At 41.4% G+C, this 17723-nt stretch overlaps 1 protein-coding gene and 1 long non-coding RNA gene across 2 annotated transcripts in view; one reads left to right on the top strand and one right to left on the bottom strand.

Annotated features, from left to right (window-relative positions):
• Positions 1-4135, bottom strand: part of LOC132346161 (uncharacterized) — a 41754-nt gene extending 37619 nt beyond the window's left edge. The window contains exon 1 of the long non-coding RNA XR_009495918.1: positions 3958-4135. This is a non-coding gene — a long non-coding RNA (uncharacterized lncRNA). The remainder of the gene's footprint in view (positions 1-3957) is intronic.
• An 89-nt stretch (positions 4136-4224) lies between these two features.
• On the top strand, positions 4225-16529 carry MFSD4B (major facilitator superfamily domain containing 4B). Its single transcript, XM_003586467.6, is given in 5 exon segments — positions 4225-4601; positions 6292-6460; positions 7806-7922; positions 9505-10715; positions 10717-16529. Coding segments are annotated over 5 exon segments (1737 nt in total). The 5' UTR covers positions 4225-4418; the 3' UTR covers positions 10774-16529.
• Positions 16530-17723: the final 1194 nt, after the last annotated feature.

Raw genomic sequence — 17723 nt, 5'->3', positions numbered from 1 at the left:
TTTTGAACTGTGGTGTTGGAGAAGACTCTTGAGAGTCCCTTGGACTGCAAGGAGATCCGACCAGTCCACTCTAAAGGAGATCAGCCCTGGGTGTTCTTTGGAAGGAATGATGCTAAAGCTGAAACTCCAGTACTTTGGCCACTTCATGCCAAGAGTTGGCTCATTGGAAAAGACTCTGATGCTGGGAGGGATTGGGGGCAGGAGGAGAAGGGGACGACAGAGGATGAGATGGCTGGATGGCATCACCGACTCGATGGACGTGAGTTTGAGTGAACTCCGGGAGTTGGTGATGGACAGGGAGGCCTGGCCTGCTACAATTCATGGAGTCGCGAAGAGTCGGACATGACTGAGCGACTGAACTGAGCTGAACTGAATAGTGATATATAGTCCCTAAACATAATCCAACTTCTCATTCTTGTCTAAAGTAAAATTTTAAGTTGTAAGATGAAAAATCTGCCTCCCTATTGCCATTTCACAAATATGCCAAGGTAGTATCCTACTAGCCACTACGGCTGCTAAGTCGCTTCAGTCATGTCTGACTCTGTGCAACCCCATAGACGGCAGCCTACCAGGCTCCCCTGTCCCTGGGATTCTCCAGGCAAGACTACTGGAGTGGGTTGCCATTTCCTTCTCCAATGCATGAAAGTGGAAAGTGAAAGTAGGAAGTCACTTGGTCGTGTCCAACTCTCAGTGACCCCATGGACTGCAGCCCACCAGGCTCCTCCGTCCATGGGATTTTCCAGGCAAGAGTACTGGAGTGGGTTGCCATTGACTAGCCACTAAGACCCAGATATTTATTTTCTTCATAAATTGTCATAGATGTTGTAAAATATCCATTTCCCCCCCCAAGGGAATCAAAACTATATTTATTTAAAGAAAAGCCCATTCTCATGAACAAAAAAAATTATCCTCAGTAATAGTCTAAAGAGAAGCCTGCATGAAGCAATGTCCTATTTTAATCACCTCTTTTTAAAAAAAAGGTGGTGAGTGGCCTCTGGAGGAAAGTGGAAAAAGTATCCTGCTGCTTTCTGGAGTGAAGTGGGTAGAATGAGAAAGCAGATCTTTCCCTTGGAGAAAAAAAAATTATTTTGATGTTTAATCAGGGTGAATTAAAACATTTAACTTTAAAATTAGTGTACTGAACCTCAATGCAGGGAAGCCTGGAGTGATGCAGTCCATGGGGTCTCAAAGAGTCAGACACAACTTAGTGACTGAACAACAAAAACCTCAATTCAATTATATAATATTTATAAAGTATATAATACAATGCCACAAGGGAGAGAGAGACGTAAGGTCCATAGTTTCTATCTCACTGAGCTTACGATCTCCTAGGGAAGTAAAAACAAGTGTTGCAACAACCCTAACACAAGCCGGAATGTTGAGCACATTTAGGAGTAGCACGGTACACAGGGATTCGGTTTTGGTTAGGGTGTTCAGAAACAGTCTACATTCAACAAACATTTACTGAAGACACAATGCGTCCCAGGCACTGTGCTAAAGACTAAATAAGACATAGTCGCCTTCCTTTGGGCATTCCTGCTATAAAAGGGAAGTTGACACATAAATAGCAAAATTCTGTATTTATGAACTTATGCATAATTCTAATAGACCACTGGCTACTTCACACAGAATTTTCCTATTTATGTGTCAAAGGGAAACTAAAACAGACCAGAGACTAAGAGGAGGTTCAGAAGAGGATTCCTAGAGGAAGTAACACACCTCAGCTGACTCTTCAAAGACAGGGAGGGAGAGTGCTGGTCCAGCGCTGGCGCCGTAAGCCTGCTCCAGCCCATCTCCACTCACGATGAAATACAAAGAGAAAGTACTCGAGGACTGTAAAAGTCAACAAAGGAGCGGGGAATCAAGACTTAGAGAAAAGAAACCTGCAAGGCAGTGAACTGTCTGGCCTTCCCTGCCTCTTTCTTCTTGTAGCTGTGTTCTGAGTAGCTAAAACTCTGATGGAAACCCCATCTTTCTGGTCCAACGAACTGAGAAATGGAGACTGTGGACTGGAAAGTGAGTGGGGAGGGGAAGAAGGGAGAGCTAGAAAAGGTGACCCCTAAAATTTTGTGTATGAACCATCTAAGCCCCTTGGGTTTGCCCGAAGCAGCACAGCAACAGCTCTGACGACTGGTCTGAGAGGTAAAGCACTGCCCAAGTCTCAGATGAACCCAGGAGTGCTGCATGTTCAGGACTGGCCCAGAGCAGCACAGCGCGGGCTTTGACAACTGAACTGAGACTGGCACCTTCACCCACAGAAGGCTAGAGGAAACTTGCAGCCTGAACTTAACCAGGTTGACGGCCTGCTTAAATAAACATTCTCCAGAGGATTTTAACAGGACCCAGAGTCTGCACAGTGTAACTGACATAATGTCCAGGATACAGTAGAAAATGACCTGTCATACAAAAAAACTAGGAAGATGTGACCAAATTCCAAGGGGAAAATGATAATAGACATAAACTCTGAGATAACACAGTTGCTGGAATTTTCAAACACTCTAAAGCAGCTATTATATGCTCCAGGAGGTAAAGATGAATGTAAAGATAGGCATCTTTAGCAGAGAAAAAGAAACTATGAAAAAGAACCAGGTGGAAATTTTAAACCGAAAAGTATATCTGAAATAAATTCACTGGATGGGTGCAATATACTTGAAGATAGAGAAATCAACAGTGCTTATCTAAACTCAAGAGCAGAGGTGGAAAAAAACGGCTAGGGGGAAAAAAAAGGAACATGAGCAGCATGGACCTTTGTGACTATATCAAAAGGTCTAATGGACAAGTCATTAAGGGTCTCAGAAGGAGAAGACAAAGAAATGGAGGCAATCTGGATTTGCCCTTAGCAATTTGGACCTAACCTACCTCTCCCATATCATATCTTATTCTCTTTAATATATGTATATGCCTTTTGTTTCAACCCCAGTAAACTTAGAGACATATTCCCTGACTCTGAAATCTAAAACAGGTTCTCTTAAGTCATAGAACCTGTACTTTCTGATGTACATGGAGAAAGTGCTTAATGACCAAATAGATGGGGCTGGGCTGCAAGGGAAATGATGACACTCAGGTGTGGTATAATTGGGAGCCTACCGTGGATGAGCTAAGGATTAATTAGGTGGAAAAGAATACTCCAGATAGACGACAAAGAGAAATACACATTTGGTCTGTCTGGTCAAGGAGCAAAAGGAAACAAAAAGCTAAAGTAGGATACAGAATGTAAGGTTTTTCCTTTTCCGCTGGTATAATCTTATCCAGTTCAGCGCTTCACGCTCAGTCGTCTCCGTATCATCATGCTCTATGATATGGTCGACTCCCTGCGACCCCATGGAGTGCAGCCGGCCAGGCTTCTCTGTCCAGGGAACTTTCCAGGCAAGAATACTGGAGTGGCTTGCCAATTCCTACTCCAGGGGATCTACTCAACCCAGGGATGGAACCTGCGTCTTCTACGTCCCTGCATTGGCAGGCGGATTCTTTATCACTAGCACCACCTGGGAAGTTACTCTTAATTCAAGGATTCTGCAAATCGATGCCCTGCTCCACTTCCTAACAACAATGGAAATATTTGTAGAGATTGGGGCGAGTGTGTGCTAGAAACCGCAGCTTTGGCTCCAGATTTCTTTTTTGAGCTAGTATTACACTGTTTATGAAGAGCCACTGATTCGCTCACTGACCTTGGGCAAGTTGTTAGTTTCTATGACTTCACTCTCCTATCTGTAAAACCAGTATAATATGGAATTTAGAGTGTTGTTAAGAGGATCAATTGAGATCATACACGTGAAAGTTTACATAGTGGCTCAACAAATGTGGAGTGACTGGCGAACCTCAGATCAATAGTCGACAGAACCCAAAGGAACTAGGGCAGAACTTTTGTAAACTTGTATAAGAGAGAGATCTTGTGGTTCCCTTTGCCCCACCCGCCCGCCCCACGAAGAGACCCGGGGAGCGGGCGCGAAGCCATACCTTGCGTTTCTCGGCCAGCAATTCCTCGTGACGGCTCGGCTGCATCTTACCTCCTAACTCGTCCCAAGCTGCAGCTTCAGCTTGCTCCGCCACGGGGCGCCCGCCTGCAGGGCCTCGGTGGGCTCAGCTAAGTGTGATGCTGAGGCCTGAGAGAGACGTCGGGTCTCCTGGGCAACCACATCAACTTCCGGTTTGGGGAGAGGCCGCGGTTGGCGAGAGGCCACATTTCCGCCACGTGATCTGCGCAGGCGCCTGCGTGAGGGAGGGCGTGCGGCCGCAGCCTGGGACGGCCGGCGCGTCCCAAAGTTCGACTCCTCCGCCCGGACTAGGGCCACCCCGGGGAGGTGGCGCCAGCCGGGACCGCAGGCTCTGGAGGCACGAGGCCCGGGCAGGGTGCCGAGTTCCCGAGGCTCCGCTGAGAAGCCGAGGGGTAGCGATACCGCTGCTCGGGAGCCGCCACGATGGAGCTGGAACTGGAACCCTGTGGGGCCGGGGCCCCGGCTGCCGGGCAGCGGCTTCTCCAGGCCGAGGCCCCGGCGGAGAATGAGCCGGAGGCAGTGGTGGGCTCCCGGAGGAGCGGCCGGGCAGACAGCATGCTGCGCTGGTTCATCACCGTCCTCCTGTGTGCCGCCTTCTTGGGGCTGGTGAGAGCCGGGGCTGGAACCCTCCCAAACCGAGACGAGGGCAGACGTTCTGCAGAGAACGCGGCCTTCTGAGCTCTTGTCTCCGCCGCTTGCAGACTCTGTGACCTTGGGCTCATCCATCTGCCCGAGCCTCAGTTTTGCAGTCTGTAAAATGGGCACAATTACGATTTTCGAGAAATATTGTCAAGTGTAAAATAGATTTTCGTAATATATAATGTTATCCAGTTCCAGCAAACCTTTCTGCCTCTCCTCTGTGGGGTCAGGGGAATGCAAGAGGGATCGCCAGGTCTACAGCCTCTCACCCAACCCCCAAATTATTGCACAAAGCTGCTTTATTGGGTTCTCGTCTTCGTTTGACTGAATTGACCCCTTATTCTTGCAAATGGGAAAATAGACCCACGCAGGAAGAGTGACTTTTTCGGACCACACAGCCGGTTAAGTGGTTGAGCCAGGAATACTGTTTCCTAGTCTGCCTACAATCGTATGTAAAACAAATTTTCTGATTCTTGAATGTTTTTCCTAGAACAAAGTGTAAGGCTAGTTTAGCCTTTTGCCAAACTTCTTGGCCGTCGTTTTCTGGAATAAGGCGGTTACTTTATTCCAGAAAACTTCCCTTAGTAGCTTGTCTTAAATATTGGGGTCTTGGGGAGTTGGGAGGGTGAGTTCTCTGAGCTGTCACTTCTGGCCACTTAATATCTTTCCCTGAGGCACAGGTGATTCTTAGAGTATTTGTATTTGAAGAAAAGTCAATGCAAACGCCGTTCCTCGTCCTGTTAAATGCGTTGCAGGTGGGACTAATTTGGTTACAGCTGGGGCACTGCCTTCCCTTCATGTATTAGTCGCTAGCTCTGTGCCTGTGCCCGCGTCTGGGGAGGGGCTACATCCAAGCGTTTAGGGCAGAGTCATGCAATTAGAATCACTTATTCTTGAAATGTAGACCGATTGGAAACATTTTTTTGAGTGTCCAACGAATTTCCTGTGAAAGCCAAATGCAGCCCCTAGTTTTTGCTAAAGTTACATGTCTTTGAATAAAATTTTATTTTTAAATCTGTTGCATGCAGGTGTATGTAATATTGTCTAAGAAAGCCTTACAGACTGTACCCCTGAGGCTTTGGTTTTCTTGAAGAAAAATGTAGATTGGGAAACGTTCAAATTGTTTCTCTCTTGCATGTTTTATACGTATAATTTTAAAGAAGGACCCTATGTACATCCAGAAGTTCTGCTGTTTTAACAGCATCAAAAATGCGATACTATTTTGATGGCTTGAAAACATAAATTTTTAGCATCACAATTCTTGTGTTATTTGTGCATGCAGTGTGTTTCAGACTACTTAAAACTTTCAAAAACGTTTTTTAATGTTACATTTTACTGTTAATAGAAATACTGTAGTCTTTTCTGGTATTGTTCAAAACGGAAACATAATTGCACCAAAAAGCTAAAAGAATTAATTTTTTTAAAGTTCAATTTGAGAGTTGTCAGGATGAGAAAAACCATAGGATTTGACACACCAGAAATAGTCTGTAGCTCTAGTAGTACTATTAGTCGGTTCATTATGAATTTAACTTTGGGACTTAATCTCCTACTGTCCGTTGAAGTTCCCTCTTCCCTTTTTATAGTGAAAAAAGCTACCACATACATAGACATTATTTTAATGATTGTAAATAAAAACTTCTGTCTTTTTGAATTTTAGGGGATGAGTGTTGCTATACTGGGACCCACGTTTCAAGACTTGGCAACGAATGTGAACCGCAACATCAGCCGTCTTTCTCTGATTTTTGTGGGCCGTGCCTTTGGATACCTGGGTGGCTCTGTGATTGGTGGAGTTCTTTTCGACAGTATGAATCATTTCCTCCTTTTGGGTGAGTAAACGACAGTTTCAGCTTCTTTGAGACTTGCAAGGAATTTACAGCTTGCTTTTAAATATGAAACATACTGGCTTGCAGAATGGTTGACAGCTTAAAAGTAGTGTTTAGGCATCCTCACTGGAAGCCAGGCTCCTCTGCTGCTTGCTCTCTTCTTGGCAGTTGCTTGGAATCTGGGCTGGATGCCTCTGGAAACTTAGATGAGTCCCAGTGTGTTAGCAATCCTTAGCCCTCCTGACCTTCACTGTGGTCTAGATACCACTGCTGCATCACATGCCAGTTGTTTAAAGAGCTCTGTTTGTCAGTGTTTAGGGCAGATTTTCTGGGGCCATAGATGAGAATAAACTCCTCAGACCTGCCCAGACTAGACACTGGGCTGAGAACAAAGGTCGGAAGGGATGGTGGGTGAAATGATGAATGCTAAATTTTTGTCCCAGCTGCTCCTTGTGAGTGATCAACCCAGGCCTCTCCACCTCACTCTCAAAATAGATAGCAAAGCTTTTAACTTACTCTTTTTTGGATAAATTGACATGTTTAGAGAAAATCTGGATTAATGTGACAAAACTGCTTTGGAAGGAGATAATTACTCTTGTTGATGAATGAGTCAATAATCCCTCTGATTTCCATAGTGGGTTGAAAGAATGTATTTCTTACATTTCCCTCCCTAGTCTTCAAACAGATCTGTTTGTGCTGCGTGCTCAGTTGATCAATTGTGTCTGACTCTATGTGCTTACCATGGATTGTAGCCTGCCAGGCTCCTCTCTCCTTGGAATTTTCTTGGCAAGAATACTGGAGTGGGGTGCCATTTCCTACTCCAGGGGATCTTCCTGATCCATGGATTGAACCCATGTCTCTTGTGTCTCCTGCATTGGCAGGCAGATTCTTTACCACTAGTGCCACCGTTTAATACATTTCTACTACAGACTACTATGGTAATTGCACTTAATTTTTTACCTTTATCTAAAAATCTGTTTAGGTTGTTAAAAATCAATAATTTTTGAGCTGTCTGGCTATAAAATTTTGCCGTGTGGTATAATGTATGTTTTGATTATTAGCAGTACTAGAAGTGTAACTAGTACACTTCTAGTACTGCTAATAATCAAAACATACATTACATTTCTAGTTACACTAATATTAGAATAGCTTAAACTTTATAGTTCATAAGGATGATAGAAGCTTTTAAATGAAATAACTTCATAGAAGCAGAACCTTTCCTCTGCTCGTTACTCAATTTTAATTTGACCTGTTCTGCATTTTTGAGAGTTTTTATGATGTTGACTTCATCCATGACCCTTTGCCATAAATAGTATTTTTCATAGCTGACTTTGACCTTTTTTCTCAGGGGTGTCAATGTTCGCTACCACAGTTGGTCTTTATCTCGTTCCATTTTGTAAGACTGCAGTGTTACTGATCGTCATGATGTCCACCTTCGGTGTTTCAATTGGCATTCTGGATACAGGTTAGTGAGCCCTTCATTATCGTCTCTGGGACTAGCGTCTTTCTACTAGAAAAAGAGCAGCTGATATTAAATTGTCACTTGCACTGTCCCCTAAAATGACTCTGACCTGCTGTGTTTTCCATGGGGTCTCCCAGTCAGTACCACCCTTCTTGCCAGGTAGAGTGCCTGTTTTTGAGCAGCCAACCACAGAGTGAATTCAGGGGGTTTTGTTCTTTGAGAGTTTGTTGATTTACAATATCCAAAGAGGAGAGGGGCCCCGGTGTGGGTGATTACAATGCAGATGAGCAGGCTTTCAGTTGGGCTAGGTCTTTATCATTGTAATGTGGGAAGAATTGATGAATTAACAGATGAAACCAAGTTTGGAACCATTATATGGCTGAGGAAACATAGAAGCAGCTCTCCAATTTAAAATGCACTCTGCCTTTCAAACTAAGAAACCTGTGTTGTGTATTATTTCCCTTTTCCTTTTCTCTCAAAAGTTGCTGCCCTCATGTATCTTTATTTTTTAAAATGTACTAAATAATGTATGTGACATTCGTTCCCCCCAGAGCCAACTTTCTCCACCTCTTCCTTGGTATTTGATAGGTTGGGGAAATATTTTTTACTTTGGGTTTAATTTGGTTGTGAAATTACAGGATAGAATTGTATGTGTGCAAATCTATTAAAAAGAAAGAAAAAAATATTTGATGCTTCTCGTTTTCACCCTGTAGATACCTACAGTATGACCGCAGATGTTAGAAGGCATCCTTGTTACTTGTTCTTGTAACGGGCAGAATCCTGTCATGGTCAGGGTTCTGAATATGTGTTTTGCACCTGCTGTATACATAAGTAATTTTCCTCAAGTGGCTATTGATTTCCAGTATAGAAAAATTTGGTCATTTGGCTACTATGTGATAATATATATTTATTATATATTTATATAGAAATATATATTTATATATATTATATATTTATATATTTAAAACATTTAGAAGTAAGTAACTATAAATATCCTTCCCTACCCCCACCCCTCCTGTGCCTGGTATTATTGTTGTTCAGTTTCTGAGTTGTGTCCACCTCTTTGTGACCCCGTGGACTGCAGTACACCAGGCTCCTCTGACCTCCACTATCTCCTGGAGTTTGCTCAAATTCATGTCCGTTGAGTTGGTGATGCTATCTAACCATCTCATCCTCTGCCACACTTTTCTCCTTTTGCCTTCAGTCTTTCCCAGCATCACAGTCTTTTCTGATGAGTTGGCTGTTCACATCAGGTGGCCAAAGTATTCAGAGCTGCTATTGGAACTGTATTGTGAAAAGCCTTGGGCTAATGTACTTAGCTCTCGGAGATAGTGCTTTACTAGATTATAGAACTCCATTTGTGAGTGTGGGAGGTTCTAGTGCTGAAAGTTTCTTGGTAGTGTTGGTGAGTTAGAATTGACTTAGTCATAAGGACTAATCGTAGAATTGACTTAGTTGCCACAGTTGATAACTTAGAATATTATAATTCTTGTGCCACGTGAAATATTTCTTTCTGATAGTAATGAACTTTTTTCTATTTTGCCAAGTTACTATAATTAAACCATTCTCCATCTTTCATTGATAGGTGGTAACGTCCTAATCTTGGCTATTTGGGGGGACAAAGGAGCCCCGCACATGCAGGCCTTACACTTCAGCTTTGCCCTAGGTGCCTTTTTGGCTCCACTGCTGGCTAAATTGGCATTGGGCACGACGGTGTCTGCTGAAAACCGCACAGAGGCTGACTTTAACCAATCTGCCTTCAACCAGTCATCTGAAGCTGACTCAGAATCTCTATTTGGAATACCTGATGATATGAATTTGCTGTGGGCTTACGCTGTTATCGGTACTTATATTTTTGTAGTTGCTCTCTTTTTTTTCGCTCTGTTTTTAAAGAAAAGCTCAAAGCAAGAAAAAGCAAGAGTATCTGCTCAAAGGTTTCGAAGAGCCAAATACCACAATGCCCTTCTCTGTCTCCTTTTCCTGTTCTTCTTTTTTTATGTTGGAGCTGAGGTGACATATGGCTCTTACGTTTTCTCATTTGCAACCACCCATGCTGGCATGAAAGAAAGGGAAGCGGCCGGGTTGAACTCCATCTTCTGGGGGACCTTTGCAGCCTGCAGGGGCATGGCAATCTTTTTTGCTACATGTTTACAACCTGGAACCATGATTGTGCTGAGCAACATTGGCAGCCTGACTTCATCTTTATTTCTGGTGCTTTTCAACAAGAGCCCAGTTTGTCTTTGGATAGCGACTTCAGTGTATGGGGCCTCAATGGCAACCACGTTCCCCAGTGGAGTGTCTTGGATTGAGCAGTACACGACCATCCATGGGAAAGCTGCAGCATTTTTTGTAGTCGGTGCCGCCCTGGGAGAAATGGCTATTCCTGCAGTAATTGGAATTCTTCAAGGCAAATACCCTGATTTGCCTGTAGTTTTGTACACCTCTTTGGGGTCATCAATAGCCACTGCTATTTTATTTCCTGTGCTGTACAAATTAGCCACCTTGCCGCTTGATCGTCAGCGAAAAGAACACAGGAAAAGTGAGGACCAGAAAGCTCTGCTTTCTAGCTCTGGGCTCAATGACTATGAGGAAGAGAATGAAGAAGATGATGCAGAAAAATGGAATGAAATGGACTTTGAAGTGATTGAAATGAATGATACGATGAGGAATTCTGTAATAGAGACATCTAGAAATATTTTGATGGAGCCTACGGCTGAAGTCCCCAACCATTCCTACTCAAATGTGTTAATGTTTGAATCCTCTCCAGTTAATACTGGCAACTCCTCTGTGAATTACCTTGCAAGAAACCAGGACAAAAGGGACTGATGCTTTGAGAGGATGGATTATTTACTGACTGTTCAAATAATCACCAGTTCTAAGGAGGCCAGTCAGAGCAAAGCATAATATATTTGTAACAAGCTTTGAGGATCACAATTTCTAGGTCCGAGTATAGCAAATGCTAAAAAGTTTTGAAATGTTCTGTAATCCCCAGAGCCTTTCATAAAGAACCAGTGATCTCATACAGCAGGATCCTGTTGTGAGGCTAGTGTTTGGTGGCATGTGGCTGAGTAGGTGATATTTTATGGCCTTCACCCCTCCTCAGAGCATGCAGAGAAGGCATTTGTTTTTGAGAAGTTGGGTGTGCCATTCAGATAAAGCAAAACTGTTTAGTAGTTGAATCGGTTAGCCAAACAAATTCTCTGTCATCAGTATTCTGCCAGGGAAGTTGAGAATCGTTTCATAAAGAGACATCTTTGAAAATGGACAGAGATTTCTGTTAATTGTTTTACTCTGTAGTGTTGGATCAAAACATGGTAATTACTGATGTTTTCAGATTTTTATGAAGAGAGCAGAGAACAGGTGCTGGAGACCTGGCTTCAACCTCCACTGCTGCTTCCTAGTCTGGCCCTGTACTCAGTCATCTGACTTACGTAGGCCTTGTTTATCTCATCTCCTGGTCTGGGTCTCTAATGAAAGTGAGATGACTTTCAAATGGGAATCCCTCATTTTTACATTTTGTGCAAGGTGTCTGTCAGAAATGAACATAAGTGCCACTCCATTCGTCATTTCAAATGAGAAGTGGAAAAAAAATGAATAGCTTTAAGAATGTGCTACTGATTATGAATAACGTCAATGTAAGAGACTCAGTATTTAATACTTTATTTGAATAATTATGAGGAATACATTTTTAGCACTGTATGTCATTGATGCTGAGATGCACCTTTTTTTTTCACATTTTTAACATCTCTGAAATCAAAGTATGTGTTAAAATCAGTGATCATTTAATGTGACAAAATTGAGTTTTTTCCCATATACTTCTATAAAGTAATGTTGCATTTTACAATCAGTGTCTTAGTTTCAGTGAATACAGTGGTTCGTTCAATGATGGAGATTGTACTATTTTTACAGACATTTTAAGAAGAAGTTATTTTTATATGCTCATTTTCTCTGTGTTCACACAGGATTTGGAGATGCCTTGTTGCAGTTTTTAAAGCTGTTTCAGAGTTACTATGTTAGTAGTAGGGCTGTGAACGGGGTCTCTTGTGGTCCTTTGGTTACCTCAGTGACAATCTGGGAATGAGTCTGCTGTTCCAGGAGTTGCTCCTTATTGAGTCTAGTTGGTAGTCACGTTGTAAGCACTGTAAATTAGACTGCTCTTTTAATTAACCGTGAGACACAGTCTTTTCCAGCGATTGGAATACCTGTGTTAGGCCTCTGGACCTCCTTCTCCCTGAGTTTGAAATATCTCGGAAATCCAAGTAATGATTTGAAAGTGGCTTGGGGGCTTAAGAGGGATCGTGAGCATGGCAAATCTGGTGTGGGGTATCCTTTGATAAATGACTGGCATTGATGACAGATTTTGTTCTCTTCTTCTTAGCACATTTTGTGCTGAATAATACCTAATTTCTACTTGGTTGCGGTATGTCTACTTTTTAACTAATTTCTGTAAATTTGCCTTTGTTTTTTCATAAGTGGAAAATAGTACCTTTCTTGACTACTGTCCGTTATTGGTCATTTTAACAATCTGACAGTTTTGGAGAGAGCTGGTGGAGAAATTAACAGTGAAAAGCCTATTCTTCTTGCTTTCTTTATTCTATCCTTTTCTCTTAGCTGGAACTTGGAGATTAGGTCCACTCCACTTACTGCCCTTTCTCAGGTTGTTGGAATGTAGGCAGTAGCAACTATTTGGCATCCGGGCGGCTTGCCAGAATAGGGATTCAACCTGTGGCATCGACATTTAAAGGATAAAAGTGCAACTCAGAGAAATAAGGGAATAAGAACATGATAGAAAACTTGGAAATCCATGAAAAATGCATTAGAATTCCACAAACCAAAATGTGAATGGCCATATGAGATTATAGGGATTGTTAAAGTTTGATAATGTATTTCCATATTGGAAAGATAAGACAGTACAATTCCAGGAATTAGCCTTCATCCTGATAATCAGTTCTTAGTTAAATAAGTGTCTGCCGATACTCAAGTAACCAATACCGAAGTTTTCTATTTCTGAGTAACAAATTATTGTATCACAAATTTAACAGCTTAGAATAACAGACCTTTTATTTCTTTAACCTCACAGTTTTCTTGAGTCAAGAATTTGGGCATGACTTCACTGGGTTGGTTCTCTGCTCAGGATCTCATGGGCTGCAGTCAGGCTGTTGAAAGAGCTGTGCTTTGTAAAGCTTGGACTTCCCTTCTACGCTGTGTGGTTTTTGACAGTAATTCAGTTCCTTGAGGTAGTAGACGGAGATCTCCATTTTTTTTTTTTTTTCCTGGCTGTCAGCAGGCACCTGTCTCGATTGCTAGGCCCTCTCATAGATCCTTTCGAAGCATGGCAGCTTGTTTCTTCAAAGCCAGCAGGAGAATCTCACTGGAGCCAACTGAGCTGGGGTTTTAAATGATACCGTGTAATCATGGGAGTGACATCCTGTCCCTTTTGCCAGATTTTGTAGACTAGAAGGAAGTCTCAGAGTCTGTCCAAACTCTAGGGAAGAGGATAGTATATGGATGTATCTGATTACTGGGGGTCACCTTAGGGTGTGTCTGCTATACTCAAATGTCTGCAACACTCAAGGGAGCCAGAAAACTTTAGCTGGGGAAAAATCCTTCAGTAGTCACCAAAAGTGATAATAGATACAACCTACTGAATGTTCTAGTGCAGGAATGGAAAACTCCCTATAGACCAGGCCAATAAACCTGACTCAGAATTAGGCTTTTTCCCTTGAGATTTTAGGTTGTGCTCTTTTCCACTGTACTTTTAACCAGTTCAAATGCAGCTTAATATGAGGGAAATTCGTAAGTTTCGGTCTAATGGTATTTTCATAGTAAAGTCCAAGAAGACTTTGAGAGCATTTTTCAATCCCTGTTATTTTTTAAAGAAAAATCTTTAAAAAAAATAATTTTTTATTATATATGAAGGTATAAAAAAGGTCATGGTAGAAGATTAGGGAAGTACCTAAAATTTTTAAGGGGCAAATGTAATCATAATCCTAAATACCTAGAAAGTTCTTACATTTCTAGTCAGCTTAGTTTCCCAAGACAAGGGTAAAGGGGTAAAAAAAATTTCCTTCTTCCAGATAAAGTATCAGAAACAACTTGAATTTTATGTCTAGAATGTATTGATACTACATTTGGTGGACTGGTTTTTAGTTTGAATAGTTGTAATTTATTAAGAACAAAAAGAGAGTATCAACACACCCCTGAAAAATGTGAGACCCAGATTCCATGTAAAATGATTTTGTTTCAAGTAGATTTATTGAATAATCAGGATAGTTTTCTCATAACCAGAACTTTTGTATTATTATAGCAATGTAGCATTCAATCCTGCCACTTAAAAATTATTACTAAAATAGAGCTTAAAATTCTTAGTGAAAGTAGATACAGTCTTCTGGGGTCCCTTGTGTTTCTTGGGTGCCCTGGTTCATAATATGTATTCGTAATGTTTTGTTGTGAATGTGTGCGTGTGTATATGTCTGTATGTGGAGCCCACAGATGCTGTGTGTGTCTGATATTTTCTTATAGTGTGGGGATGTAGCGCAGGGGTAGAGGTGATAGGGAAGGGATACAGAAAAGCTTACTGTGTGATTTCAAAGTTTGTTACAATTGTTCTTTTAAGTTGAAATTTTTATGAAGGTTATTGTCGATTTACATGTAGTTGTGTGCAGTGTGTTTTTCAAACTTGCTGAGTGAAGAATACTTGCTCAGTCTGGAAAAATAGAGAAATAGATGGGTGCTTCTCATACTTTAATGTGCATTAGAATTGCGTCTTAAAATGCAGATTCTGATTTAGTTGGACTGGGTTAGGGACTGAGATTCTTCATTTCTAACAAGCTCCTAGGTGCTGTTGGCCCACGGGTCGACCACACTTTGGGTAGCAAGGTCCACTTTTTGGGAATGTTAAATTCTTTGCTGCTACTGTTGGGAATTTCATTTGTTTTCTTTTAGGTTTTCTAAATAAATCTAAATCTCTGGGAGTCTATAGTCCCCATGAACCCCCTCCATTTGTATACACTATTCTAAGACTGAGTTCTCTTCAGTCCTCTCCATTTGCTGCATTAGCTGTTGAATATTTATTTCACATGTTATCGAATGCCTCTTGTTTGGTAGTTTCTGTGGGAGATGTACACTGGTGAAAAATCAGAAATTTCCTGCCTTCATGGAACTTACCTCTAATGCAGTACTGTCCAGTATCTGCATTGGCCGGTGGCTGCCATATGTAGATAACACAGGTCCAGTGGGAGAAACAAAGCGTCAAACAAGTCATCACACAAGATATTTCCAGGAAGGCTTTATTTCCTGTTGTTCTAGAGATTGATTAACTACTATCTGGGGTCAGAAGGTTGTGATAGATACCTTGTTAAATGGCGTAATATAAATTATGGCATTTAAGAAAGACCTGGTGATCTAAAAGAGAAGGTGTTGGTTTTCTTGGGTATAAAAGAAGCAATCCAAAGCTGGTGATTTGGTTGTCAGAAGGAATATTAAAGCTCTCTCCTTTAATGCACTTTGGCCAGTTGGCACTTGAGCTAGGTTGAGCCTGAGTTGGATTTTTATTTAGGTTTAAATAGTCTCATATTTAATGATTTAAAACTGTACAGCACTGAATTTTTACAATCAAAGAGAATTGTTCTTTATTTTCCAACATTTTCCTGTGGTAATTGTAATTATGTCTTCTCTTGTCCTGTATTTCTGCCCTTTTTATTTCTTTTAATTCTTCAACAACAACAAGGAGGATCCCTTAGGTTCTTGCACTGTGACTATTGATTCTTATTATTGTCTCCTGTCTTCCTTTTGACTTATATTTTTAATTGCAGAATGCCTCAGTTTCTGATCTCTAAATTATTGCAGCTTGCCTTTGATGCATTTGGTAATGTTAGTAAATGGATGGCCTGGAGAAATGTTCTGAAGTTGTAAGATGACATGAGTAGCTTAAGGGGTTGGGCTTTCTAGCTTCTGAACAATTTATTGTGATTAATAAGGTGCTTTCTTTTTTTTTTTTTAATCCTTTTTAGTTGTGATAAAATACGCATAACAAAATTTATCGTTTTAACCATTTTTAAGTGTACAGTTCAGTGGCATTAAGGGCATTATCATTATTGTGCTATAGTCATTGCCATCATCTGCAGAACATTTTTTATCTTGCAAAACTGAAACTCTCAAGCCATTGAACAGTAACTCGCCAATTCCACCCTCCTTCCAGCCCCTGACAACCATCGTTCTACTTTCTGTCTCTGAGTGTTTGACTGCTCTTAAGTACCTCATATAAGTGGATACAAACAGTATTTGTCCTTTTATGACCAGGTTATTTTATTTAGTGTAACATCCTCAAGGTCCATCTTACTGCAAAATGTGTCAGAATTTCCTTTGTAAAAATAAACAATACTCTGTTGTATGCATATTTTGTTTACCTATTTATATGTTGATGGGTACATGCTTTGCTTTCACCTTTTGGCAGTTGTGAATAATGCTGCTATGAACATTGATGTACAAATACCTGCTTTTTTAATTTTTAAATATTGAAGTATAGTTGATTTTACAATGTTGTTTGAAGTGTACGGCATAGTGATTCAGTTGTATGTGTATTATATAAATATGATATATATAAATATATACATGTGTCTGTGTTCTTTTTAGACTTTTTCCCTTATAGATTATTATGAAATATTGAGTATAGTTCCGTGTGTGATACAGTAAGTCCTCTAGTCTCTGCTTTTCATTCTTTTAGGTATATCCCCATAAGTGAAATTGATGAATCATATGATGATTCTGGTTTTAATTTTGAGGGGTGCTTTATTTTTATTATTCTGCTTAGATATTATTCTAATCCACTAGGAAGAGGGAAACACTATCGCTTCAAACTCTAGGCGGGCTTTTGGTGCATTATAATTAGCTTAATATCACCCACACCCTGAGTAAATGAACTTAAATGTCAGGTATCTACCTCACAGTTTTGTTATTTCTGCTTCCAATCTTTGTTCGGTCACTAAGCTTACACTGAGAGCTTACTTTGTGCTAGGCACTGTAGACTAAGTATTAATGAAACTTCCTCTCCTGTCCTTGGAGTACCAAGTATCATTATCATGTATTTAGGGATTTTTGATCCCTGTTTTCTGCTAAATGGCTAGTCTCGAGTCATGTTCTCCTTTGTTTGGAAACATAGAGACTCCCCCTGGCCACCTTGGAAGAGATAGTGTGTGGTCAGGGAACCATGGGCTGCAATGGGCCTGGTGCTGGGGCCAGGCTGCTCTCTGCTTGTTTGTCAAAGCAGTTCTGCCTGTCGGTGGAACTTCTCCCTGTTCCTCCTCCCTTAGGCCCATCCTCTGTATATCTAGTCCAAATTCCAGAGGAAACCTGTCTGACTGACTTGAGTAGCTGCTCTTGTCCTTACTGGGCAGAGCCTGGCCTCAGGAGTTGTTGACCAGCCCGTTACTTGGCCTCTCTTGGGTCGGTGCCTGTTGCCCCCATCCAGAGAGTGGCCATCTTGACACTTCTCTCCCTGCTGCTCTGATATGGGCACTGTCACAACCAAAAAGGAAGTTCCCCTGTCTGCTCTGTACCTGGGGTAGTACTGGGTTTATTGGATATTTGCTAGCAGATGCCTGAATGGGATACAAATTGTCAGGCTCTAGGGAGATGGTCTGGTTCATGTTTTGAATCAAAGTTGGAAAAACAGTCACATCCAGTGGTAGATCATTTTTGAGGAGCTTATTAGACAAAGTTGGTAGTGAACTGTACAATTTCCATCAAGGACAAAAGCTCTCTCTTAATAGGGTAGCATGTGTACTTAAGAGAGAGAAAAGAGGA

The sequence above is a fragment of the Bos taurus genome, chromosome 9 (assembly GCF_002263795.3).
Source record: "Bos taurus isolate L1 Dominette 01449 registration number 42190680 breed Hereford chromosome 9, ARS-UCD2.0, whole genome shotgun sequence".
In the NCBI taxonomy this organism is placed as follows: domain Eukaryota; kingdom Metazoa; phylum Chordata; class Mammalia; order Artiodactyla; family Bovidae; genus Bos; species Bos taurus.
This window is presented reverse-complemented; position numbering and strand designations above follow the sequence as displayed.